Genomic DNA, 26,900 nt, shown 5'->3' on the forward strand with positions numbered 1-26,900 from the left:
ACAGCCATAAGTGTTAGCTCTTTGTCTTCAATTATGGTCCCTATACTTGCAAGTTCATCTCTTAGACTAGCCACCCTTAGGAAGTATGAATTCATAGATTCTCCTTTCTTTATCTGTATATGCTTTAGTTGCCTCTTTAGTGCAAGGGTTCTAGTTGCATTATTAACCTCATATGCATTTAATAATGCATTCATCATATTAAATTTTGTCTAATGTTTCATTAGCATGGTATTATTTCATTCTTAACCCCATCTAATATGATTTGCATGCCTTTCCTGTTTCCTTTAATCCATTTCGTTTTATGAGGATCAGCATCAAGTTGCTTGGAATCTTTATCAACAAATTGTATTACATCATTGTCTTCAAGAACCATCATGATTTTGAATTTTCAAGCAATGAAGTGTTCTTTTCCATTAGACCTATCTTCGGGCCTGATTGTGCTAGTCATTGAAGGTAGAAAGAGTTGCTAAATATTTTAAATCTGATTGTCAATTTGCACAAAGTATAGGTTCGACTACCAGAGCTTTAATACCATGTAAAGTTTCTACAAATTCTAAACAACAAAATCTGATATGAAGCCTTTGTACTTTGTTGGAGATGGTCTTTATCAACACCAACCGGTATATACAATATCCTTTAAGGATGTATAATTCTACAACTATATATTTATATCTATTATAATTCGTAAGAGGCAATGAATGCTAAAGGACTAGACTTAGTATTTCTTGTGTGTCCTTTATCCACATTCACACCCTATTTAAATATAGTAACCAAGGGGCATGTCCTTAGGACATGTCCCTTCCAAAGTCGGCCTTAATTGCTCTCTTAAAATCAACGACTTTACAAGGAGACATATTGTTAATATATTAACTAATCGAGATGATTAGTTAGTCCTTAACTATGTTGCCCAAAGGAGACACCTATCCATATTAAGGAGAAGTCAATTATTTATAGGACTAACTTACCAAGGGATTTTATGCAAGAACAAATATGGACCATCTGTAATTAGACCAGTATGATATATCAGAGTTACAGAATTAACATAGAGAGGCTGAGGTTGTGGCCATAGCAGAGGAGGCAGCTAGAGCACATTTAGGAACTGGTAGACGCACAAGCACATGCATAGACATAGGCCCCAGTGATGTTATTCGTGAGTCCATCTTACATGCAGGGGCTATGGCTCAGCAATCCTTTAGGACCTACCTTAAAAGCCTTTCTAGAAGGCAAACAAGGTATTCGGAGGCTGACAATGAGGTTGAGGCTGAGGCTGCGGCCGATTATGAGGATGATGATGAGGCTTGAGCTAGAGCCTTGGGTTTTCATTTTGTTTACCGATACTAATAGAAATACGTTTCATGGATTTTAATCTTAGATTCTTCATACATTTATGATTTGATGTCTTATGGATCTTCATCTTACATACATTCTATGCTTTGAATCATTATGATCCTATGATTTCAATTTACTTCAGCTACAGCCTACAATTTACATTTTACATGTAACATAGTAACATATGTCATGGATTTATCATTTAGGTTCCATGTTTATGTATGTTAACTTCTATTTGATGATGTTATAGTGTGTTTAAGTTATATTCAATAAAGAGTGCATGAAATTAGTTTTAAATTGTTAAAATCTCTATATTTCAAGGGTTTTTTTAATTTGTCAATTCATGGCGGATTTGATTCCAATTCATGGTTGATTCACGATTCGATTCGGCCTTGCCAATTCTGATCCGATTCCGGTTCTCGTTACTTTGCTATGAAGCATTACAAATGTAGCCTGTTTCTTAAATTGCATAAGGAACATATAAAATAAGCCTCAAAACTTCATAAACATTTCATTAAGCACCTGATCGCTAGATTTAATAACTAGAATGTTCATGAAATTCTCAAGTTCTGAAGCTTGTTTCTTAAAAAATAAGGACTTATTCCTTCCATGTTAACAAAGCATCCCTCTTCTCAACCTTTCATTTCACTAGGATGTCAAAGAGTCCTCTGACATAATAAGAAGAAAATGTGTAACCAGTTCACAAAACTTGAAGATCCTCATGAGAGTGTATATTTAAATTCACTAATTTATTGAACACTGACATCACCACCTCATGAACTAAACACCAGTAAACTCTTCTCCTAATGATTCTTCCTAATTCTTACTCCATTATTGATTTACTAGGTTACTAAAAGATGTCATTCCCTCTTTTATATGATTGCTTTGCTTTAACCTTCTTCTCATATTGTTTTATCTTTATAGGTTTATCTTGTGCCTTTGCCTGCCATATTACTTCTTCCAATCCAAGGAGTTTCTAAAACAACACAATGCATGAGCTTATGCTTTCTTAGGTCTCAATTTACTCTCATAAACACCTTTGCAATTGGCAACCCGAATCTGGAGTTGTGAATACTGCAGTTAATTGGTGATACTTGTAATTCCCAATAGATTAGCTGCTACTCTCCAACAAATATCCCCTATCAAATTCAAATTCCTCAAGCACGAACTCATAGCCTCAAGATACTCCTCTATTTAGTATCATGCCAAAAAACTCCTGTTTATGGAAGAAATCCGCAAGAGAAAACATCAATAATGATTCTAAAAAATAAAAATAGTTGCTAAAACCAATTGTTCATGAAGAATTAATGCTCCTAAAGAAAGAGAATAGGTTATTGATGCACAAAAAATTATTTCTTAGCCTTCACAGAAGTGTAGCGGATATTTCGCTACACTAGTATTTTAGTAAAATCCAATTGTATTATAATAAATGGAGCACATAGCATACCTTGACTGAGAACAAGTTACTGTACGTAATTGGCTGAACCAGCTTTTGCAGTTCTTACAGCTTTCAAAGCACAACCATTTTGTCAAACAGTTTGCAAAATGTTGGACAGATGGGTTTTAACTTTGTTGGAGTTGACATGACCAACAATCAACATAACATTAATTTTCAGCCTTCACACATAGAACTCAACACCATTCATACCCAAATTATGCATGAAGTGATTCACAATGAGCTTCTTTGTAAACTTTTGTATTGCTACTAAATAAATAAAAATCTGTAAATTACATTTTTTAAATTACACCCTATATACTGTGGCAACTGGCAGTCAGTATACTTGGTTTATATTACATCTTATATATTGCGGCTACTGCTGGCTGATATGACATCCAATTGAAATCCAGATCTGAAAGAACATTGTTGTAGAATTTTGAAATGACATTATGCTGTCTGCAGTTTAGGCTCAAACTGGTTAGTTCCTGCAAATCTATTCATAAATTTTGCCTTAGTTCTGCTCTGATCTTCCTGGCATCTAGGAGTTATTAGTATTAATCAGTTTGAATAGCTGCACAGTGTTTATTTGGTAGTTAATTCAGTTCTTCACAACATTGTGCAGGTCAGCATAGGGTTAGGACTAATATAGATTTAATGTTTAAACTTAGTTCTTTTCAACTTTACAGTCTTCCAAATATTCACAAAATAATAAATAATGAAGTATATAATTTTACAGAACTCATATTTTATTTTCAGTTGCATGACCACAATATATAATAAAATTTGCAACTTGTTTAAAATCCCAATTTAGGAACATTATATAAGAGGCCTTCTTTTGAATAGAATTTGCTTTAAACTCATCCATTGGATTTACTTGTCAAATCAAAGTCTATGGAACACCCTTCCTTCTTTGGGTGGACTACGAATGTAAGGATCTCCATTTAAAGGGGATGTCTGAAAAGAAAATTGCCCATGCCCTCAACACTCTGCAGCAATTTATGGTCTATATTTCCTTTGTGGATTGAGTGTGCCTCGGGAGCATTTAATATATTATACCTCCTTGCCCTTGGTCACAAGGGGTCTGCAAATCTCAGTATTGTGATTGAGCTGTAATCTTTAGCACCCAATTGGTGCATTGGGTACCTAAAACTGCCTGTTCCTCTTTTGGAATAGAAAGAAAGAAAGAAAGAAAATTTTAACGTCCGCAAGACTAAACATAGCCTAAGGGACAGCCTGTCGCTTTCAGCAGATCAAGTCTTTCCCTATATAAAACGATGATGAGGTCCCCAATCTTTTCAATGTTCTCCCTGCTGAATAAGTTATTTCAAGAACAAGCGGTTAGGAAATCCGTTAATCTGACCCTGCTGTTGTTAAAAGCAGCACATTCAACAACAAAATGATGCCCAGTTTCCACATTTCCAGAATTGCAAAAGGTAAAGATCCGTTCATCCCAAGCCTCTTTAGGCTTTTTCCAATGCCCAGTCTCACTGTCGAGCTGATGCGAATTAGTTCTCAACTAAGCAATAAGAAGTTTAGCTTTCTGAGCAATATTGTAAGGCTTCTCAAATTTGTCACCCATGGCATTAAACTTGCTGATATAATATTTATTCTTTCTGCCTAATCCTTTACGCCAATTTCTCTTATAAATTTATCTAGAACGAAGGCCTTAATATCTTTGCTATTCGTAGGACATGTGTTGAAATGAATGTTCCATCTACTCAACCACTTAATGTTTTGCTGCATCCATGTCTTCTTCCTTTTGCACAAAACATCATTAAAGACAATCTTAGGCCATCTACCATATTCCATTGTGGGAATTTTTTTAAGATAACATAGAAGGGAAATCATAGCGATAGCCTCAATAGGTGCAGCTCCTGCTTCACTTACCATGATATCATACGGGACTGTGCACTTTAGTTTGCACTTGCTAGCAATCAAACACTTTTGAATACCCTCAATTTGTTTCCATTGGGAAATGGAAGTGCTGCTAGCCCACACCTCACAACCATAAAGAACAACCGGTAACACGAAAAGACTAAAAAGGGTTTGAATAGTCTTCCAATCCCAAACCTCAGCTGTTGTACATCTGTTTTGAAGAGCATAAAAGTCCCCCCAAACACCCAGATTTTATTTTTTCTTGCACCTTTCCCATCTAAAATTCTTGTTAAAATCCATGCCGAGATGTTTATTATCCATAACTTCTTCAAGAGTGTTGCCATTAAAATAAAACTTATGCTGATTCTGCTTTTTGCTAGTGGAGAATACCATGATTTTAGTTTTGTTGATGTTGACTTGCATTCCCGCCATAGTACAAAAACTCTCAAGAGAAAAGTGAATGCTCCTGCAAACCTCGGGCAAATTTGGCAATCAAAATAAGGTCATCCACATAAAGGAGCAGCCTAATAACAAATTCCCCCAATTGGGCATTTTTCCCATCCTGCATGTTTAACCACTCTTCCAGCCTGTCAATATAAAGACCAATAACATAGGCGAGAGGGGACAACCTTGTTTGACCCCGATATCGCTCCTAAAGCATTCAGAAGTTACCAACAGAAGTTCTGGTTTTGAATTTAACCTCATTGTACAGCCTATGAACAGCAGCTCTAAGGTGTAAAGCAATCCCAAGTTTTTTCATTCTGAGCCACAACTTGTCCCTAGGGACTGTATCAAATGCCTTTTTAAAGTCAACGAAGCAGCAAAATACTTCACCCCTAACTTCCCAACTCTTTTCAATAATGTGCCGCAAAGTCATGCAATGATCGATTGTTGAATGTTTAGGTCTGAAACTGACTTGCACTTTTGCCCTCTTAAACTTCCCTTCTGCCCACTTGCTGATCCTATTTTCGATCAAGCTGCCAAAAAGTTTCATATGAGACAAGTTAAAGATTTTGCAATATCTGTGGGCTGTGTTCTTGTAAAATCTGGTTCATAGGTGTACTACTGGAAGAGTACTTGTCATGTTTTCTGGCCTAGAGAGTTTTTACATCTTTAATTGGCAGCAAACATGCTGAATTCTTGGCAAAAACCTGCCGCGTACTTGCTGAGGTTTTGTTAAAAACTCGGTCATAATTGTACAACAGCACTTAAAGGCAAAAAATGGCCCAAATCAATTTCATTTCTTATTTCTTCACTTGTATTTTGCTGAGAGGAGAAAAATAGACTTGCAAACTGATTTTTGTCGATTTGAAGCAGGTTTAAAGCAGATTTGAGGTAGTTTTTGAAGAGGATGACATCAATGATTTGGAGAGGCAGGCTATGTAGGAGGTGGGTGGATTTAGTTTCACACTAGATGACATTGAGTTGAATGTGTAGTCATTGTTAGTGCCAAGAGAAGCTACAGGCAGAGCTAAATCCAGAATGGAGGACGAGCCACAAACTGAGTCAAACATACTGAACAAGGAGGCACAATCATGCCCTATGTAGACTTCTAGGACTAGACCCTCTAGTTCAACCTCTCCTTTACTTTTTACTAGAGCTCGGAAGAGGATGATGTAATTGTAATGATGTATTTACTATTAATTTTACATAAATTATTTACTAATTTGCTTCAGGCCATTAGCATCCCCTCCCAAAAATGAGATTTTGTACACACTTCGTGTTTAAATATATCTAGACTAAGCTTGTTTCTTTTGTGTTCTCAATTATTGACTCATTGGATGTATCTTCTCATTGAATTTTGCAAAAAACTGCATTTCTAGTTAAATTTAATCAATGTTTTAAGCTCCCGAGTGTTTTGCTGAGTCTTCCCGGTTTTGTTTTTAGACCTCGGCAAGTTTTGGCTATGACAACTTTTCCATCTATCATCTAGTTTAGTGAGATTAGAGATAGGATAGCATGGCTAGGAGATGGCCTTCTCCTAAATAAGTGTTGAAGCTTACTCAAATTTCCTATCTATTGTGGCCTATATGCACTTGCATTTCCAGGACGCTAACACCATGGATGGACAATATATTAAATTTTAACCATTAATACAGATATGCAATGAATACAACATGAGAAGGATAAAATAGCATCAGTGGTTGAATAGGTGGAAGTTTGATGCATAGATTACTAATAATTGGAGAAACACTTTTCCAGTAACTAGAAGAATTTCCAACAAGGCAACCATATCACAATTAGATTTTAGTAAATACTAAAATGATTTATCCTGTAAATGCTAAACTTTGATGCTTTGACAAACACACACAAAAATCAAATAAGAGTGTGCACAACATCCACGTGTATTTAAAAAGGAAAACTGAAGTTGGATAGCCAGTAAAACAATCTAAGAACAGTATAATAAACCTAACCTGGGAGGCGAGTCGACCAGAAAACGAGACAAGGGAGATATTCTCAGACATTTCATTTAACATGACTCGGAAAGGGTCCATTGTTAAATATTCTTCCAGGAGCTGATAAGTAAGCCTTAAGACATCAAACAGCTGCTGCAACTCCTGAAACCAAGAGATAGTGATTTACTACTGAAACATTAGGTATACAACTAGTTACCTTTAGCTCTATACATACACTTTGTGTTTACTAATCTCTTAATATATCTCATACCACAACAGCGCATATATCCTGAGATTCAAAACGTTCAAACAAGATATCAATGTTTTCTCTGAAAATTTTGTTCATCCTTTGGCCAATCAAATATCTAAGATCAATACTTCTGCCGAGTAGCTGCACAGAAAACAAACCAAATCTTGAGAGAATTAAAAAACTGTACATGGAGTTAATTTTGTTGCTTAAGAGTTAAAACTGCAAAAACCAAGAGAATCAAATGGTACACAAATATTTGGAATATTAGTCGACAATCCTAAACAGAATTCCATATTACAACTTAAATGGCTCTTAAGAGTGACAAAAATACTAATATACTTTAATCATTCTACCAGCATTGATCAAGGAAATTCTTGCAACACAGTAGCAACCATACAATGAACGTAGGAAGCCTTGTTACACTCCAATAGAAATAGGAAAATAATTATGTATCTAAAGATGTGGACATTTTTCATAAAATACTGAACCGTAGATGAATGCTTGTAAATCAAGATGTTTAAAATTTAAATACAAACAAATAATACAAGGTGACCAATGGTAAGAACAGGCCTAAAAGAAATCAAAGCTTCTTAACTTCTAAGATCAAACTCCCACAATATGAACAGCCATCCCTATTTCCCAAACTATTCGCCGGGGACGAAGAACACCATTATTGATAGGAGCCTCCTGAGCAGATGAATATGCTCAACTACCTTCTAAGGCAACATCTGCTGTGGCAATGGACACCACTATTCTTTTGTTTCTTGTGAGAGTGTTGTACACTTTTTTGAGAAATCTTCCTTTTCCTTGACTTATAACTCAATAATGGTCTTCTGTCATAATATTCCATTACCCAGTATTGTTTTAACAGAATTCACTTGACTTTGTCTAGTATTCTGTTTAAATCGAAATGTGCATCACCAGATCTCAAATGACATATACTTTACATATAATGATAAAATACACATCTTACCTTGACACGACGCATCTTAAACAAGGCATCATAACGTCTAGGTGTAACAGCATACTTGTCTGCGTTGTCAGAGGCAAACAGAAATGCTGGATCAAGTAACTTGCTGTGCATAAAATTGAATTCATTAGATCAATAAAAAAGAAATGGTATCATTATTTCATTGATGAAGAGTACTTGCATCCAGATTGAAATAGACAACAATATACATATAAATGTACCTGGCAGCACGACTCTTGTAGTATGCAAATATATTCTCACTGAGTTTGAAGACTAGTTGATCAAAGCATAAATCTACCTGTATAATTGTTGAAATACAGAAGTTTAGTCAAAACCAGTATATTTTATATTGCAGACTACATCGCCAGTGTTTAGTTTAGGGGATGATTCTAGCATTTCAAATTGATTGAGGACGTACTTTACTAATTTCATTCTAAACCAAATTCCTAGTGACCACACTGACACAGAAATATGTCCCTTATACCATGAAAGTGGTGACAGAAGGAATTTTCTAATCGATACTGTAAAAGTTTTCCACACGAAGAAAATTTATAGTTCATGTAGAATAAAACAATGGGAAATTACCCTACTAAAAGGATTTTGTAAGATATTTTCACACTATAAAATCATAAATCTCACATTAAAAAAGAAAAATGGACTTTGGATTTTGTGCAATACATGAAAAACCATTCTTATCCAAGCACTGTAAACAAAGGAACCAAAATTTATTTAAAAATCGGCATAAGAAAATGCACTAGATGGATCGACATGTGAAAAAAAAAAAAGAGCTAATCAACATGTGGTGAAAAAACAAATGAGGGTGATATTTGCTCTATTGCATGTCTATATCAGCCCTTGCCCTTTCTGGATTTTGTTCGCCCCACCATGACTATTTGTATTGCCTTCATAACCATTTGTTTTGGTTTTGCACATCATCATTTGTTTATCATGATTCCATTCCTTTATTTTACTTTCCCAGGATGATCTATTCCTAGAACTTTCTACTGTTCACTGATGTATTTTCTAGTCCCGTCAACCTAATTTTGGTCACAGCTAATATACTTATCTTCTATTATACCCTAAACCCTACACTATAATTAAAGAGCTCCTCGTCTTATATTACTATGCTAGTATGTGGAAGTAATTATTTGTCAACCAGAAGATTAGAGTCAACAACCACACGTGTCGTTGATCCTGAATTATGTGTTATTCACAAAGATTTCAGGCTGTCAAACATTATCATATCATTATGAGATCATGCCTCATTGTTGGAGATCTTCTATACTGTTGATCTTGCATTTGCATATTTTATTTTGTTATGCATTTATATAATGGAGCTAAGTAATAAACTCATTTGGGTAATGCACATCATCATTGTGCTTCATATGATTTCTGTATTGCTATAAGTGTTTAGTATATGTCTGTTCCCTTTTTCTAACAAAAACAATTTAAAAGTTCCATTTAAAATGCAATTTTAGATATACAAAAAATAACTTATATTTCAATATCAATTTAAAAAGCACCTAAAAGTGATTTTTTGAAGTGTAATGAAAAGTGTTGCTAGGACAAGAGGGAAAGGTGAAACATTATATTTAAAAGAGAATAAATTCTTGACTTCTTTGAAAATGCTAAAAATAGAAAATAACTAATCATGAAAAGAATTGAGCTTGAAGAATGATATACATTGTTAATATCCATAAAACCCACTCTTGAAGATTGATCATTGTTGTTCACCTTTTGGCTAGAGGATGAAAACCCTCTCGATAACAAAATTGGATAATGAAAGAATGATCTGCTGATTGTCATACATCAATCAGTTCCTATCATACACATTTCATTGTGACTACATATTTATATATAATAGCTCTGTTCCATTATAAATTTTCAGCTACATCCCAATATAAAATAGTATACCTATCCTTAATTCCATACTGCCTATTGCAATGCGGCTCTTATCAGACATATTGTCAACAACTCCACAGTAATTAATCTTCCCTTCAACTAATGGTTTTATGATCCAGAACTAATTGCATATATAGTGCCTATCATAATATCAACACAAATATATGTTGCATTCTTAATGCAAATGAGAAGAGCATTTCATGATGCCATCAAAATCTATCGAATGTTCATGGTAGGTAATCCTATCTTTCACTCCTAACAACTTTTCTCTTACTACTGCTGTGCAATTGTCTATTTCAAAATGCTAAGAGGCATGAATGCCCACTAAATTCAAGAGTCAACCTTTCACGAATGCTAGATAATCAGTTTCGTCTTCTGGAAGATCAATGGTTTGTTCAACAAATTAATAGAAATTGTCAAAGAAATATAAATTGGTAATACAACACAATTATATCAAAAGTCAAAATCATACCTCAGCCTCAATTTCATCATAAAGAAACCGCTGTTTTAGCACATGAAGTGCATGTTGTGCAGAATCATTATATATATCGAATGGCATTAAAAGGCTCTCTAGAAGCCCTGCATCTTGTGATTCTATAATCTGGTCGACCAACATCCATGGCAAAGAGCACTCTATAGGAAACTGAAAAACAAAGATAAATCAATGTTTCGAAGTTCAAACAGTACCTAGTCTTCCTATGAGAGAATATATTATCAGCACCTGTGTAAGAAGTATGTCAAACTGGAACTGGTGTAAAAGCAGATAATTACTATATAGTGCTATTAAATAGTAATGATGAATGATGTGTAGTAGTGCATAAGAACATTTATACCACCAGAAAATTCTAACTTCAAATAAATACATCATAACAACATGGAATGGGCATCATTCTAAAGTAAAAGTCGAATACTTGTAGTTGGTATATAACAAGCCTTTAATGGAGATGATTAGTCATGACAAATTAGCACTTAACATTGTAAATACCGTGCCTAAGACATGAGGATTACACTTATTCACACAATGTTTACATTTTTTTTCACATATGATAAACTTATTTTCTACTCAAGGATATTGCCACATTACACCATCAAGTTGGCATGTGACCTGGACGACATTTTAATTGTAGAACAATGGCAACACAATCTTTCAGGATGAACTGAGACAAAAATGTGAATTAATAAATAAAATGCAGAAAGGCATGACTGTATAAGATTTTTGTCCTAAATATCACAGGAACAATACAGAAAGCATCTACTGAGAAATGTATTTCCATTTCTGCTCATGTGTAAATTCATGATTGAACCATTGTATCACAAGGCATATCTTGTTTCAAATATTTTCTTCGGCTTATATTCTTATCACTTTTATCAGTGTGCATGTATGTGTGTATAAGAGGTACATATAGGCACACACAACACGTGCACTTCTTGATATATAAACACACTAGAGATACGTTTATATTCAGCTAGGCTCCAAGATAACACAGTGCAAGAAAAATATCTGACATTAGCCAGGTGATTAAAAGAAATCGTAAAGCTTATGAAAAAAATTGTATTTTCTAATTTTGAAAGTTTGAAGTATGTTACAAAGGTACTGATTTTGTGCCATGTTTACTGTCGTTACAACTCGACAGTAGCAAGGCTTTTATGTCTTGGTGACAGATCAGCAGTTGAAGAAACTTTTGAAATGTAAATGGGAAGATGTGATTACAACAGCCATAGATTTGTTTGGCAAGAGATTCATTAATGCAAGACATCAATATCATTTGAACATGGATATCATTTCTCTAGTGCTTGCATGGGGGCTATAGGTGGCGAATAATGTGGAGCGGAGCTATGAAGTGGATTTGCATTCTCTGATTGACAAAGAATTGCTGTTAGGACTGGACTCGGTGTTTGAATGGGCGATTTCATGTGTCCGCTTCAGCATAACTGAAGGAATTGAGGACCTGGTGGAAGCAAGGGAGGAGGGGATCATTCCATTTGGGCAGCAGCCAGGCATACTGGACAAGGATGAGTATAGAACAAAAGTGATTGCGGCATGGGAGGAATTGAAGCTGGCTATACGTCAGCAAGAGTTTGAGGCAAATCAACACAATGGTGGGAGAAGATGTAATGTCCCCTTCTCCGCACTAGGTCTTATGGTGCCTTGTTGGTCTATCTCTCCATCCAGATAGGCTAACGGCATTTAATTTGAGGATGCCAGCCAATAACAGGATTCTATTTGGTTTCGTTGGGGAAATATTTTAGTGTGGAACTCCTATAGTTAAGTCACTTTATTTTATTAAGTTGATTTATAAGTTACTTTATGACAAAAGTAACTTAAGTGCCTAAAACATGAAATTGGCTTTTATCCCACATTGCCTAATTGTTTGCATTTCCCCTCACATCAAGGTTATAAAAGCAAGGAGTTACATTGGGATTCACACCACGAAATATAATACTGTTCAAAATAACAGAAGTTGCTTGAACGTGACTAGTTGCCCTTGAGGACAAAACCCCTTAAGGCAAGTGTGAAGAGTTGGATGTAGCCCAAGCTGTTCATTGGAGACCTCATTCTTGCTAGTATGGAGTTTGTTTGGTGACATATCACTCTTTTTGGGACTGCACCCAGGAGCACATTTGTTGGAGCAGGCATACACAGGAAGGAAATTGTTAGATGCTACCTAGTGGCCGCAGAATCTGACAGCAAGGTTTTGGAGATCACTTCACGTATGAGTGCAGTAGGCAGACAGTCAGTCGACAAGGACATTGGACATAGCAGTGCAGGTCAGTAACATGGGAGTCAGCGGCATTGAGTATCCCAGTCCTTCACTGCAGAAAGAGAGAGCGACAGGGTATTCAGTTAGTACAATGCAACCTCGGGTATGATACGGGTGACATACAGGAGGACGATGTTATGTTCGTATCAGTCACAGCCGTGGGAAACATAGGAGAGCTAGACCATCTGACAGCAGGAATCACACCCGATCAGGAGCAGGTCTGATACGGCAATCCCATGGCTTGGTTATTAATGGCAGCAAGATCCCTGAGGCACTTAACCAACCCAACCCAGGGGCGTGCAAACAGCCAGTCCAGTCACAGAAATGGCAGGTTCCAATATCTATTTTCTTGTATGTCCATTGTTTGCATAAAAGGTCAGTACTGTTGTCCAAACTTTGGGAGAGTGTGTGTGATCTCTATATATTTGATAGCATAAGTCTTAATGAAATGAGAAACCCGTGAAAGAGTTGAAATATATGATGGGACGTTTGATTGGAATATGTTGTAAAACTCTGAATTTAAATTCTGAATAACTCTCATTCCTTATTTGCTGTTATGATCATATTGCGGGAGAATTTTCTGGTTGATTAGAGTCATTACCCATGTTATTTTAGGCCTGGATTAGTTCAGACTAGTATTGTGCTGGGTTGGATCTTTACAGAAGATTAGCAGAGTATACCAAGGAGACAGAGGATGAACAGGGCATCTCGTGCTGAACCTAGCAATGCAGAGGTATTGATGAGATAAAGGTGGTCAAATAGGGTCCTGCTGGATGTTTAAGAATTTTCTTTTTGGTTTTAAATACTGGTTTTTTGGAAGTTTTGTCACATGCAGGGTTTTACTGGCTTAAAAACGTATTGTGCCTTTGATTTGTACAGAGCCATAATGGCTTGTGAAATGTGTACTGATGTCAATGGATTGTAAATAGCAGTGGGCTCTGGTAATTGTGGGATGAGAAATTTGCAGATGTTAATGGCTTCATTTCCAGAGTAGTCCTACTGTCTTAGTGGGTAGTCATTTTTTGTACTGTCAAACAGATTACAGAGTGTAGGGGGAGTGGAACAAAGAAAATGGGAATTGGGAATTTTTGGTTTCAAAAACGTCAAGCAAGTCTCTGCAAATGATATTGTATCCAGTGTTAGGTGATGTCAAAGGTTTTTTTGCCCAAAACTTTACGATGTAAAGATGTAATGATGATTTCTATGACTAATTAAAAACAATATTATTACTGACCAAAACAAAAGAAGATAAAATGGTCAATTAAAAAGAAAACATTTGACTGGACAGAAAATTCAAAAATACTAGCTGTTTAATTCTTATTTTTAATTATGCATTAGATTTATTATGCAAGCAGCAGCATCAAGCTCCCAACGTTGTCCTTAAGGTGTTGCTTTGATGCAATGTGGGCAATATATCATTTTCCTATAATGTATAATGTTTGGCTTATTCTGTTTTGGGACAGACTTGGACTTCAATTATTTCAAAATCTCACTGTGCTAGGCTTCAAAATTTAATCAAATTCCTATGACATGTTTGGAAAGTAATGTACACATTCCATATCGAAATATATTAAATTTATAATGCCATGGGGTACTCGTCTGTATATGGCTTCACACCTTGGAATTGAGAAAAAACTTCCTTGAACAGGTTGTATAGGACATTGCAAATGTGTTTAGCAGTGCTGGTAAATTGTCCTGGTCATGGTTTGCAGAGCATATGGTCAACTGGGCTCATTAGAGGAAAGTGTTTAATTTTTGTGGTTCACTGTAAAATAAATTTAATACAGCAAAAAGCATGGAAAGCTTAGAAAAGTGTTATGCCACCCTGAATATGCCTGTGCATTGATTATTTTCGTTTTGGCAAATTATATAGTACCAAGAAAGGAGGCTAGGAAGCTTTGAGTGGGTTTTGAATTGCCTGTTGCTCACTTGCCTATAGATAGGGATCTTGGGATGGAGTCATTCATTACTTGTTAATTAATCATCTGAAAATCTTGTTCTTGCTTATTGTAGGAGGATATTGAAGCTTGGGTTTGGTTCCTTGTTGAGAAGATTTTGAGAAGCATTAGCGGCGGGATGGGGACAGGGTTGCATATCATTTATTCTTGGATTAGTCTAATAGGATCAGGAACATTATTTTTCTGATTGCTATAGAAGAAGATCGTATATGATGTGGTTTCTGTTATGTCCTCTTCTAAAGTGTTAAGTTGTTGAAGATCCTTTGCCTATTTTTCTCAAAGCTTACTAGGACAGTGAAAAAGGGATAACACTTAAATTAGTAAAATTAAGTTGTTAAAAAGTAACTTTATGTTATAACTCAAAAAAAAGACTTGTTTAATAATCTAAACACATTTCTATGCATGAATTTTGAAGTGTCACTCGACTCAAGGTCCTGAAAGTAAGTGATAAAATAGAAACTTCGTTATTTTCTAACTTTAAAGCAATGATAAAATTATACAATAATATTTGTGCCAATAACAGAGGATTGGTTTTAAGAAAGGTCTTTTCACTCAATCTATCAATTTCATTTTCCAATAACGAACATGAGTTCATCCTTCACCCAAGTACATAAACCCTCAAAATATTTAAGTATACTTCCATATAGGAATTGCTATTTTGGTATATTATCATGTGGATTTGCTCATGCTTGGAAATTATTTTGAAGATTTCAAGGAAAGGATGAAGAACAGGTTCCGAATTCCTCCAAAATTGGTTGAAGATTATAGAGATGATGTATGCTTTATGGTTGACTGTGATAAGGTAGTATATTTTCTATGCCTGGTAGTTCCATTTAGTAATACTCTTCAGACTACTATCATATATTTGAAGATCATCATCACGGATGTTTGGATTATAATGTCATTTACATCAAATACCAAGATGCTGTCCAAAAACTTAAATCAAAACTATTTCTAAATATTATTGGTTCTCCAAATATTGAACAGTTAAAAGAAAATGCTAGATATTTATTAATCTCAAAAATGTTTAAAACAGTAAAACTTCAACGTGCCAACAAAAAAGTTATAAATTCAAAAAGATCATCTCAAAAGAAGCTACAAAAATTGCATTGATTGAATGTCATCAATAATTTACCTGGATCACACGAGAAGTTTCCAAGTAAAATTCTCTGAACCAAAGGAAACTGAGATCCGTTAGGTTCACTATGGTGGCTGCAAACAACTCAAGAACACTGATCATATCTGAAAAAGAATATTAGATGGTAACTTAACAAATTAACAAATTCACTAATTAACAAAATCATCTATCAAATCTAATTTGCAACCTTAAATAGTCAGAATGAATTTTAAAAATCATCCATCTAATTTTTCGTCACCCAATTCATGTGATAAATCATAATATAATATGATGTTCATAATATTGAGCCCATAACTAGGATAGGTTTTCCCTTAAAAGCACTGATTAATAAAGAAACAAAGTACACTCTCATAATGTCATCTCCAGTCAGGTAAAACTTGTTAAGATTAAAAATCAAATGCAGCTTTCCACCAACCATTTTATAAATAAATAGGGTGACTCAGTCTTTGCAAGGTTCAGAGGAAGAAAGAAAAGCTTTCATTCAAGTTCTGCGGCTAACCGGCTTTGTTTATTCTTTAGAAATATAATGAAAACTTGTGATGAAAAAAAAGTAAAACGACAGTTCAGATTTTGAGACTGTAAAGGAAGAGTTAGATGATGTAAATAAAATATTGGATAAAGATAGATTTCCAACAATCAATTAAGATTGTGACTTGGCAGTTGTTGGACTCAACCTCGGTGGCATTCCTGGAATCAACATCCCAATGTGTCGCAGATTCTTCCAAAATGTCTATAATTTGCCTTTGCTTAAGATACAAGCTACTAAGATTAAACTATTTCTCCTCTCTTCTATACTTCGGTGACTCTCTCTTAATACAGTAAAAAGAAAAAGTGGATCAGTTCCTCTCCACAAAAGGACCTAATAATCAGAGAAAACAATAAACAGAAAAAGTGGACCAGCTCCTCTCCGTACATTCTGCTGTTTTGTTTGCATGCATCCTCCACCCTACAACTGAGCTCCTTTGCACCGGCTCTGCTTTGTTTTTTGATATGTTGGATTTGTTAAAAGGGCAACAGAGTTTTGCAAACAGAAGAAAACTTCTCTTGAAGCTTCATGGCCTCCATAGTCGGAAGTAAGAAAACGATAGCAACTTTTTTTATTTCACCACATAAGAAAACAAAAGGCAACTCAAACAAAATAATATTGTATTAAAACTTAAAATCAATGTGATGTTCATGATAGATAATGTTTGAATACATACCGGAATAGTCCATGATATGAGTGAAAAAGGTTAGCTTGTGAAAAAAAAATTCTAGTTCCCTCATATCTCTTAGAGGAATCTCTATATCATTGTTTTTGAAAAGGCCTCCAGTCTTCTTTGGATTGTCACCAGCAACAAGCTCATGTATCAAAAATTGCAAGCAATGTACCTGCACGCAAAATATCAAACATTTATATCTCAACAGAGGTAACTATTTCATATCATAAACAAAGTTTGATCAAAATATAACTTCAATTCTAACTAAGTGGAATGGGGAAGATAAACAGAGGTAAGAGCGGGACAAGGAATGGTGGTAAATTTTTTGAATGCAAAATGAGGGTGACGACGGATCTGATGATTAAGATGATGGTGGTTTTGGCCCTGGCTTTTCTCCTTGGAAGTTGGCTTCCTTTTGTTCCCTTGCATTGTCCCCTCTCTTGGTGCACATCACTAGATGTGGTTCTTTTGGAGCTTCGTTGCTGGGTTCGTTTGTAGCTGATAGAGGCACTCTCAGGGCATTGCGAGGGTGCTAACTGGTTTGTGTGGTCTCTTCTTTGGCCATTGTGTTGTTCGCCTTGCACTAGGGTTTTCTTCTCTTCGGTGGATTTGTTTCTCCTCTGCCTGTGTCAAGTGGCTATGTCTATAGAGTGGTTGTCAATATAATGGAAGTCGGTTGGTGTCTATAAAGTGGTTTTTAGTATAATGGAGGTAAGCTGGTTGGTGCAAGGTTTTCACAGCCTGGTAAAGACGGATCTCTTGTCTGGAGACTCTTTTTAAGTTTTTTTGTGGGTTTTTCAATATTTACTATACTTAAATTTGACCATTCAGAGGGAACGTTTGAGTTGGGTTTCTTCGTTTTTTCTTCTCTAACCCCAGCTGTGGTGGTTGCTTTGTAGATGCAGGGTAACATTATGCCCTACCCTAGACTCTCCTTGGTTGTTTCTGAGAGGGTTTCCTTTATCTCTCTGTGCCAAGTCTCATTGGGAATTGTTCATAAATGTTTTTCTCTGAAGAGAGGGTGGACGGTTTTGGGAGTTTCGTTTATTGACAGTTGCTTGGTGGAAGAGGTTGTTTTGGTTGACACTAACTTTCATGATGTGTTGTATTCGTCCTGTGTTGTGCAAGTTTTGTTTAATGCAGTTTGTTTGGAGCTTGTCAATGTTGGTGTTCTATTTATCTCATGCAGATTTTTTGGATGGCAAGGGGTCCTCCCTTCCATGGGCGAGGCCTCTGCTCTCTTAGTTTATTTGGTAGGTGCTTGTGTAGTCAATCGGACATTGATAATTTTAAAGGGCCTGTGTTGACTTCTTTTGCTCTTGGTTTAGCAGGTCTTTAGCTTTTGGGGCGATGTTTTCCCTCATTGGAACCCCACGTCTTTTCTTGTCATTTTTTATGGGCCTTTGCTAGATTTTTTTCATTTTTCCTCCACTTCTGGCTCCTATGGAGATGAAGCTCCTCTGGTTCTGGAGTGTCTCCTTCTAGTCACCATGTGAATTTGGATCTTGTTGTTTCATTCTTCCTTTCTCTCAACTTCTATTGAGGTGGACAAACTACCTATGAATGTGGTGATGTGCATGTTGGCAAGTGGAACTCATGGCGGTCGACTCGTTTTGAAGGTTGCTTGGACGAAGTGTTGGTTTAGTTGCAATTCTCCAATGGATTTGACTCTTCTTCATTTCCTCCTATGGAGGTAGGATCACTTTCTATAGAGGTTGAGAGGAATTTTGTTGGGGAGAAGATGTTTTTCGGTTGGGATGACTCAGCCAACTTCTTCTTGGATAGTTTTGGGTTCCATGTTAAAACCCACTAAGGTTGTGGCAGCCTTGTTAAAACCCATACTTTAGGTTAGGGGTGCCTGATCAAACCCTTGTTTTTTTTCCAGCTTAGGGAGCCCTTTAAAAACCCTCTTTGTTTCTAGAGGCTTTGGCTTCTTGTTTGGATCAGCCTGTACTTACAATGTGTATCTCTTTTAGGGTTGCTGATTGTTTGTTGATTGTAGGGCTGCTGATTGTCTTTTCTCTATTCTATGCAGCTTCTTGTTTGAGGTTCCAAATTCCTCCAAAATCTGGTTTCAAGGACCCTTCAAAACATGTTTGTTTCTTAATCGAAATATTTTATATCATAACCTTGTCCTAAACAAGAGCCATTCAAATATATTTCATTCATTAAGATGATATGAAATGGAACTCATAAATAATTGCCAGCTATAAGTAAAGAAAAAACAAACGCTTAAACAAAGGAAATACATGAAGTGTATCCCATGCTGTTTTATGGTGAATAGAAGTAAAACTTATAAGCATTGCATACTACTCTCTTTTGATTGCCAGAAAAATATATGAATGTTGAATATAGGTTACAGTTAATCTCAAAAGTTTAGAGGCATGGGGTTATTAAGTATAACACCAAAAAAGATGCCTTAATAACTTTTTCCCGGTATTCCAATATTTCATTCTTGTTTCCTATGTCAGCCATTTTAACTCTATGCCAAGGATGCCATGGACTGCAAAGATTAAATTTCTAAATTGTTTTTCTATTTAATGTGAATGGTAGTTCAAGAAATTTCAACCCTTGCACCAAAATTCTAGAGGTCATTATGTTTGTTAGAGAAATTTAACATAATAATCCTAGGATGCATAAGATAGACACAGGGAGCTATTATAACCACACAAAAAATGAATTGAGCACCTTAAATCATTTGCCATCTACCCTAATATTTCACTATGACTCTTATAACATATCCAAGCGGTTGCGACTCTGAGATAAGGATGCCATGGACTGCAAAATTAGAATTCACAGTTTGTATTAATGCTGGCTAGTTGTTCAAAGTTTATCCACAGTTAAACCAGCACATGCAGAGGTTAAAATTTATGTAAGAAAAGCATAGCATGAATGTAAGATCTACTTTATATTGAGTGGTGTGTATTTAATGTTAGAAGTTATACATATGACCCAAAGAGCTATTTTGATTTATGCAATTTCACTCTGACTCTCTAATATCACATCATTGATCATAGTCATTGCAACTAACACTAATGGATGTTGTGGACTGCATAGGTTGGATATGCAGATTGTTCTTGAGGGGGCTGGTTGTTCAAGCATTGTTTATAGTTTCATGTCATTTTCGGCTTCCTTAAATTGTTGTTTACAAAGGCATAGCACATCCCCACTTCAAGAAAAATATCAAGTTCAATTTTCAAAGCAGGAAAACAATAAGATATTGTCCAAAACCAAAGTTTTGATCATGCCTATTAGATGTCTTAGATCCAGATGGAAATGGTTTAAGGGTGCACATTCAATTCTACCCAGAACAAGTAAATTTTGCAATAAATAAATCAAGTCCAAAGAAGCATTTGCAGAATGAAGTTTTTCATGCACCATTATACCCCTCTACAATTGATGAATGATATATTTGAAGACAAAACTATATACCAGACTATCAAGTCATGCTGGCCAGGAACAGCAATGTTATACCACAAACAGCTGCAAATACACCTGCCTATGCTATATTCTGTACAATATTTTTAAAAGATAATGTGGAAACAGATGGATAAATTAAAAACCCTCAACAAAGTTATTTAAACATTCATTTAGAGTCATGGGAAGACAAGATAAGATGAACAAGGAACATGTTGTACAGATGTAGAATAAGTACAAGTTATGATGAGCCTCTAAAAAAGTTATCCTTGCAAGAGGAATGGACATATTAACATATAGAATCTAAATTGAGCATGTACCATGTGCCTTCTGTTCACTAGTTGATAAACATATATTCCTCATTAAAGACCAGTTCGAAGAAAAAAAAGTCCAATGTAATGTCACCAGTCAGGAAACTTTCAAGTATAGTTTTTTGTTATTTAATGATTATTAAAATAAACTGAAAAGTAAAGGCAATAATATACAACTAAAGCCTACACTAGTAGGATCAGCAATAATAAAATTCACGTTTAATTCAAAGATTCAGTCATGAAAATAACAGAGATTAATCATTAGATCCAACAATATATGTTACCAAATTTATTATGTAACCCTTCGAATCTCATTGCAAATAAAATTCATTTTAATAACGGCTAAAATCATTAGCATTAAACTCTTGAACAGAAAAAGATAGATTAGCAAAGACTCAGTTAAATTTGCAAATAATAACAGTCCTCTGAAATCAATCTACAGCTATACAAGCAGGTAAAGGATTGCAAATAGGTGAATACAAGGGTGATATACAAGTCTAAAACTAGTGCAAATGCTGGTGTAGACTGTAACAGTAATGAAAAACTGTACAGTGCAGGCCTGCATGCTTCTTTAAATGTACAACCGAAGCAAAGGTGTTGCTGCCTATGATTGAAAGTTGTAGAGTAGTGGATGGGAAATATAAAATGTAAAGAAATTTCTGCCAAAATTGCTAGTGAAACATTAATAACAGTTGGAGGACCAAATATAAAGTAGCCACAGCTATATGTGACCTCAATCCCCAATAATATTGATAATATGTTGATTTTATTCCAAATGTAAATCGTCTCAGATGGAATAAATTGCAACAAGCAGCTCAAATGTGATTCCCAAACAAAATCACCACCAATGGACGAGAGATTTTATCCACAAATCCACAATGGAAACTAAGAGGGGTTTTCTTCTTTGTATCTCCCACACCATGTGTTTTCGTCTTTGACTGCTAAATTTATAATGGAACTCAATACAATCACAAATAAATTAATTTGCTTTCAGAATTTTCCTTTGCTTTATACGTGCCACTTTTGGGCTCTCAATTTGTTGTTAACTTTTTCCCTCGTTTAAATAATAAACATTTTTCCCACTTTAAGAATGGTATTTAAATTGTCATTTTGAATGAACGGTTCAGCCCAATTTAAAATACTATTGTTAAATTATTTCCCTTATTTTTTCTTCCTAAACAAAATAAAATAGAGTAAAGGTCTTCATTTTTTCGTTCATTTATAACAAGGGGGCATAACATCAAAGCCCTTCTACCTATACTCTTAATTACAGATACTTAAGACTTGCACATGTAAATAAAAACAATTTAGCATATTTTAATAAAGTAGCTCTTTATAATATTAGCTTATTAGTAGTTTTAATTTATTTTTACTTCAAGATCAAATTAATCATTGGTACAACTCCAAAGATCTTTTTTTCAATCCTTTGATACTAGATAGTATTTTTGCTTATATTTTACCTATTATAAATTGAGAAAATTGAATGGTGAGGATAAAAGTTCTTCAAAGTCTCGTGCTCTAGCCTTTGAGATCGGAAACAAATAAGTCATGTTTGCTCATGTATTAATCTTTATGCAAAACCCCGAAGAACAAATTATAGTGTGTTCATATTACCAAGCTTGATTTCATATTAAATTTTGCTTGTTATATTGCATTAAATTAGAGAGCTTCTCCTACAGATTTGGAAAAGGGGATTTCTCATCCACATTTTTGTTCAATGTTGTCATGACTGAGAAACTCAAGACTTCAAAACTGTCCATTTAGTAATTTTCTAACTCAATAATGGAGCTTGTTGGAGGATCACCACTTTTCAATGTGAGTGTAGTGCTTATTACCTTGTCAACAAATTATGGTCAAGACGTTCCTTCTCTCTTTGGGCACTTTCAAGCACATCGAAACCGTCGCCTCTTTTAAAAATCACAATAGTCCAAACACCATTAGTTCCACCAACAAAGCCTCTTATCTCTACAACCTACAACTTGAGCGTCTTAGACTCAAGTTCACGTCTGATGCCTAGAAAGTGTTCTCATATGCTTCCTTATCTTCATCTTCCAAAAAGTATTAACTCCATTTCAGAATTCAGGAATTTAGTTATTTCTTCGTACTAAACTTGGTCTATAAGATGAATGTGCACTTCTTCAAGTAAAGGATGGTGTCAAGCTATCTCCACCAATTCCTCCTCCATATGGTTGTTCGTAACAAGTTGAATGTTATATTTTTCTCCCAAGTGCATCTCCAACATAGAGTTCAACTTTGACATTCTCTTCAAGTATGACTTTGCCTTTGACTATGCATTGATGGAGTCTCTTCAACTACCTCATAGTACCCTTAGTTTCTTTCTTTGCTCCACTAACCTTAGAGATCGTCTGGTCGTTTGATCCAGAGAACCACACCTGTATTGCGGTCTCAGGGCATCAATGTCTTAAATCAAACCAAATGCCTTTAACATGATAGTGGCAACTTTTACTCCTATATCTAATAAAACTCATACTTGCATAAAAGAATGTAAAGAAGAATGCATACCAAATAGAATAACAAAAGCATATCTTTATTCATGTGAATCTTACTAAAATGATTAAGCAATAATCATACTCTCCCTAACTACGAGAAACCTATTTAAAGAACCTCACAATTGCCAAGCACAACATAACCGTCACCAACTACCAAGAACTTCTGCCTAATAACTACTCAAAACTTGACAAGTAAATAATTTAGAGCCAATTACAAGCATATTGACACAACATGCAAAGTTCTTTTGTTCTAACTATAGTAGTTTTGCAAAATGGAATACAATCTTTGTATTTAAACAAAATCAAACTAGCTTCAGATGGGCATTTTATTTAGAATCTAGATAGGCATTTTATCTAGATTCTAGATAACTCATATCAATTTATATTTGTTAATATTTTTTTCCCCTTATAGGAGTACATGTTTACTTTATGATGCACAAGAACTCTTTAAAGCTTCTTTTGAACCCTCAAATAAGCTTTCCAACACTATTGAGTTTGTATGAATTCCTTGAACCACTTCAATTCTCTATTTTATTCATCTCTTCTTAGCTCTCTAGAATTTTCCAAGGTAGCCACCTACCTTTTGTCACATTGTATTTTTAATTTTTGGTCGACCCTCTTTATTTATCTTTCCTTGTGTGTTTCCTATTCCATTACTAGGCCTCTTTTTGGACTTTCTTCCTAGCATGATATCAAACTTCTTAAGCGCAAAAATAAAACTATCAAGAAAGAGTCACAATGAATTGTGCTGATCAAAGGTAGACCCATACCCATTTCCTAACAATTATAATGTTAAACATTAGTATAAGCATTCTTCCTGGTTCAACATTAACTCTGCTTGAAAGAAGTTTGTACTGTTTTTATTCTCTAAGTGCAGTAAAAGAAGCATTAACCCAGCATCAAAGATAGGAACAAGAAACTCAATTCATGAGCTCCATAGCTTTCTTTTAAAGTCTCTATAATAGGAGCAGATTAACATCATAAAATAGTACTCAGTTCCAATGTAAGAAGTGAACCTGAGCAGCCGTTGGTGCCACAGGCCTTGGCTGGAAAGATACCCCATTATTGTCATCACCCCCTCGTCGTGAAGCATTCTGGTGAGTTTCAGGCCTGATTGTGTTTGCCATCCAGTCTGCTGCTATTGTCCTCATGTCTGACAAAATCCTGGAAATTCATGATGGATAAATCTTAACAGAAGCAAATCTGAAACACACCAATATCATCTTTCAAGGCATTCCAACCCACTTCTTATATCTATTTCACCAGCATTGAGAGCCTATATGGTTAGCTTATTAAATCTAGAATATAGATCGTAGAAATGAAATGGCAGCAAGGAAAAGGAACAGCATTTACTAAAGTAATATTTCTAAAAGTCATTGTATCAGGGATTAAAATTACCGTGAAAGATCCTTCTTCTTTTTAAATGTTGTTCTCAGCATAGTTGCCAGCTTATTTTGCACAAAATCCTGAACCTCAGCATGAATCGCTTCCCACAAAGCATCTGCAATCACTGTATCAGATTTCTGCATCATTGCACCGATTCCTTTTATATAGCTAGTGAGCTCAACCATTGCCCTTCTCTCTTCATAAGAATAATTGCAGCGAACAACCTGCCATCATTAGAAATTCAACATCCATTGCTTGCATCAAGGACAAGGAAAACTCTATACTATTACTAATTCTCTTAAACTTACATTCAACTATCATTTCCTATATTCAATGCTTACATGCTGGTTAAGCTCTTACTATCTTCACTGAAATAAATGCATTTATCTAATAAAATATCTGGCCTTTATGACATAGATCTGGCAGGTAATACAAAGTTCAAAATAATGAGGTAATCATAAAAGGGGTTACATTATATAGTGGGCATCGAATCTGAATGCTAAAACTTTTTATTTTCTTTATACAGAGCTTAAATGATATATGTTAGCCTACAATTCGTCAGCTTTCAACATTTTAGTAAAATAAACATGTTACTAATTAAGAATGATAAAGAAACAAACACTAGTGAGTCCCTCATGATATCATATAATAGAATGTTAATACTTTCACTCACTCTTCCCAACAAGGTAAGACAGGAATGGAAATAGGTAAGAGTGGACATTTTAGGTCATATATGATATATCTGCATTTATAAACAGTAAAAATAAAGAGTGCCAAAAGAAATAATTGCGAAGTTATAAAAAGTCGCGCAGAATCATCCCAGCAATACCCAGGAGATTCACCAGAGTATCCATTTTGCAATGCTATTAAGACCTTTTCCTTTGATATTTTATTGACTCTTTGGTTCAAGAAACCATTGATTTCATCCTCTATAAGAATCAACAGAATAATCCTTTCCTAATTATTCCATTGAATCTTCTGCTCAAGAAACAAGTTGACTTTCTTCTGTCCTCAAAAGACTGAACAGAGTAGGAATGCAATTGCACAAAACTAATTATGACTTTGGAAGTCAATGTACACTCAACGACCCTAGTAATTAACAAAGACGCTCCCCATATTTTGAGGTTGGTGACAATGTTTGGCTCTATGTGACCATACAAAGATTAGGATCTCAGCATTATAAGAAGCTCAAGCCTCAATACAATATAGGATGTCTCTTACACCATTTTGCAGAAAACTGAGGAAAATGCTTTCTAATGAGATCTTCCATCTTAACTAGGTCTAGAGTGAATGTGAATCAGCTAAACCATGAACCCATAATTGGTAACTTATCGCCAAGGGCCAAAAACAATGGCAAAAATTTAGAGATTAATCAGCAATTTATCAACAAAAAAATGGCAAATAAACAAATTGCTTAAATTTAACTAAAAATGCATTTCTTTGCTAAGTTACAATGAAAGGATGCATCAAATTAGACGGTAAATGGGTAAACAAAACAAACAAGCTGAGTCTAGATATGTTTGAATGCAAATAGGGTACAAAAAGGCATCCTCATGTGGAATGTTGAGGGCCAGTAGTCATAGTCTGATATTCTGAATTCTTAAGTAAAACTAGCAAATTGTCTTTGTAAAAGTATAAGTAAATACAACATCAAAATAGTCTACATCTTCCTCTTCCCCTTCCCAGAAGCTCTAGTAAAAACTATTGGTGGGGTAGGGGGTTTAGTCCTAGAAGTCTTCTATGGTTGTGCCTCATCCCTCTGCACAACTATTTGTCACTCGACCTCTATCTTGGATGTAGATGGTGTTGACATTGGCAATGACTCCTCATCCTCCTCAATGTCATCCAATCCCACTGTGAATCCACCATCCTCCATAGCCTGCCTCTCTAAATCACAAATCTTGTCCTTTGTAAACAATGAAGGCTACACCTATGATGTCCAATCACAATAATGGCTGCCCTCGCAGATAGTTTTGCCCTTTCCCTTTGCATTTTTTCGTACTCTTGGGCAACAAGCAAGGCATTCATTTCTCGTTTTATTTCTTTTATGTATGCCTTA

General features: G+C 35.2%; 1 protein-coding gene across 2 annotated transcripts in view; it reads right to left on the reverse strand.

The window, feature by feature from the left end:
* The window catches only part of PIR121 (transcription activator), a 341,166-nt gene that overhangs the window by 179,450 nt on the left and 134,816 nt on the right, over positions 1 to 26,900 (reverse strand). For both annotated transcript variants that reach the window (XM_089823811.1, XM_089823814.1), the window contains 9 exons: positions 24,854 to 25,065; positions 24,472 to 24,619; positions 17,221 to 17,389; positions 16,016 to 16,092; positions 10,633 to 10,803; positions 8,480 to 8,556; positions 8,262 to 8,364; positions 7,310 to 7,429; positions 7,057 to 7,200 (listed from right to left, as the gene is read on the reverse strand). In XM_089823811.1, the coding sequence (XP_089679937.1) occupies positions 7,057 to 7,200; positions 7,310 to 7,429; positions 8,262 to 8,364; positions 8,480 to 8,556; positions 10,633 to 10,803; positions 16,016 to 16,092; positions 17,221 to 17,389; positions 24,472 to 24,619; positions 24,854 to 25,065 (1,221 nt within the window). The remainder of the gene's footprint in view (positions 1 to 7,056; positions 7,201 to 7,309; positions 7,430 to 8,261; positions 8,365 to 8,479; positions 8,557 to 10,632; positions 10,804 to 16,015; positions 16,093 to 17,220; positions 17,390 to 24,471; positions 24,620 to 24,853; positions 25,066 to 26,900) is intronic.

This window comes from Cupressus sempervirens, chromosome 1 (assembly GCF_028749045.1).
Source record: "Cupressus sempervirens isolate cs-2001-9-10 chromosome 1, ASM2874904v1, whole genome shotgun sequence".
In the NCBI taxonomy this organism is placed as follows: domain Eukaryota; kingdom Viridiplantae; phylum Streptophyta; class Pinopsida; order Cupressales; family Cupressaceae; genus Cupressus; species Cupressus sempervirens.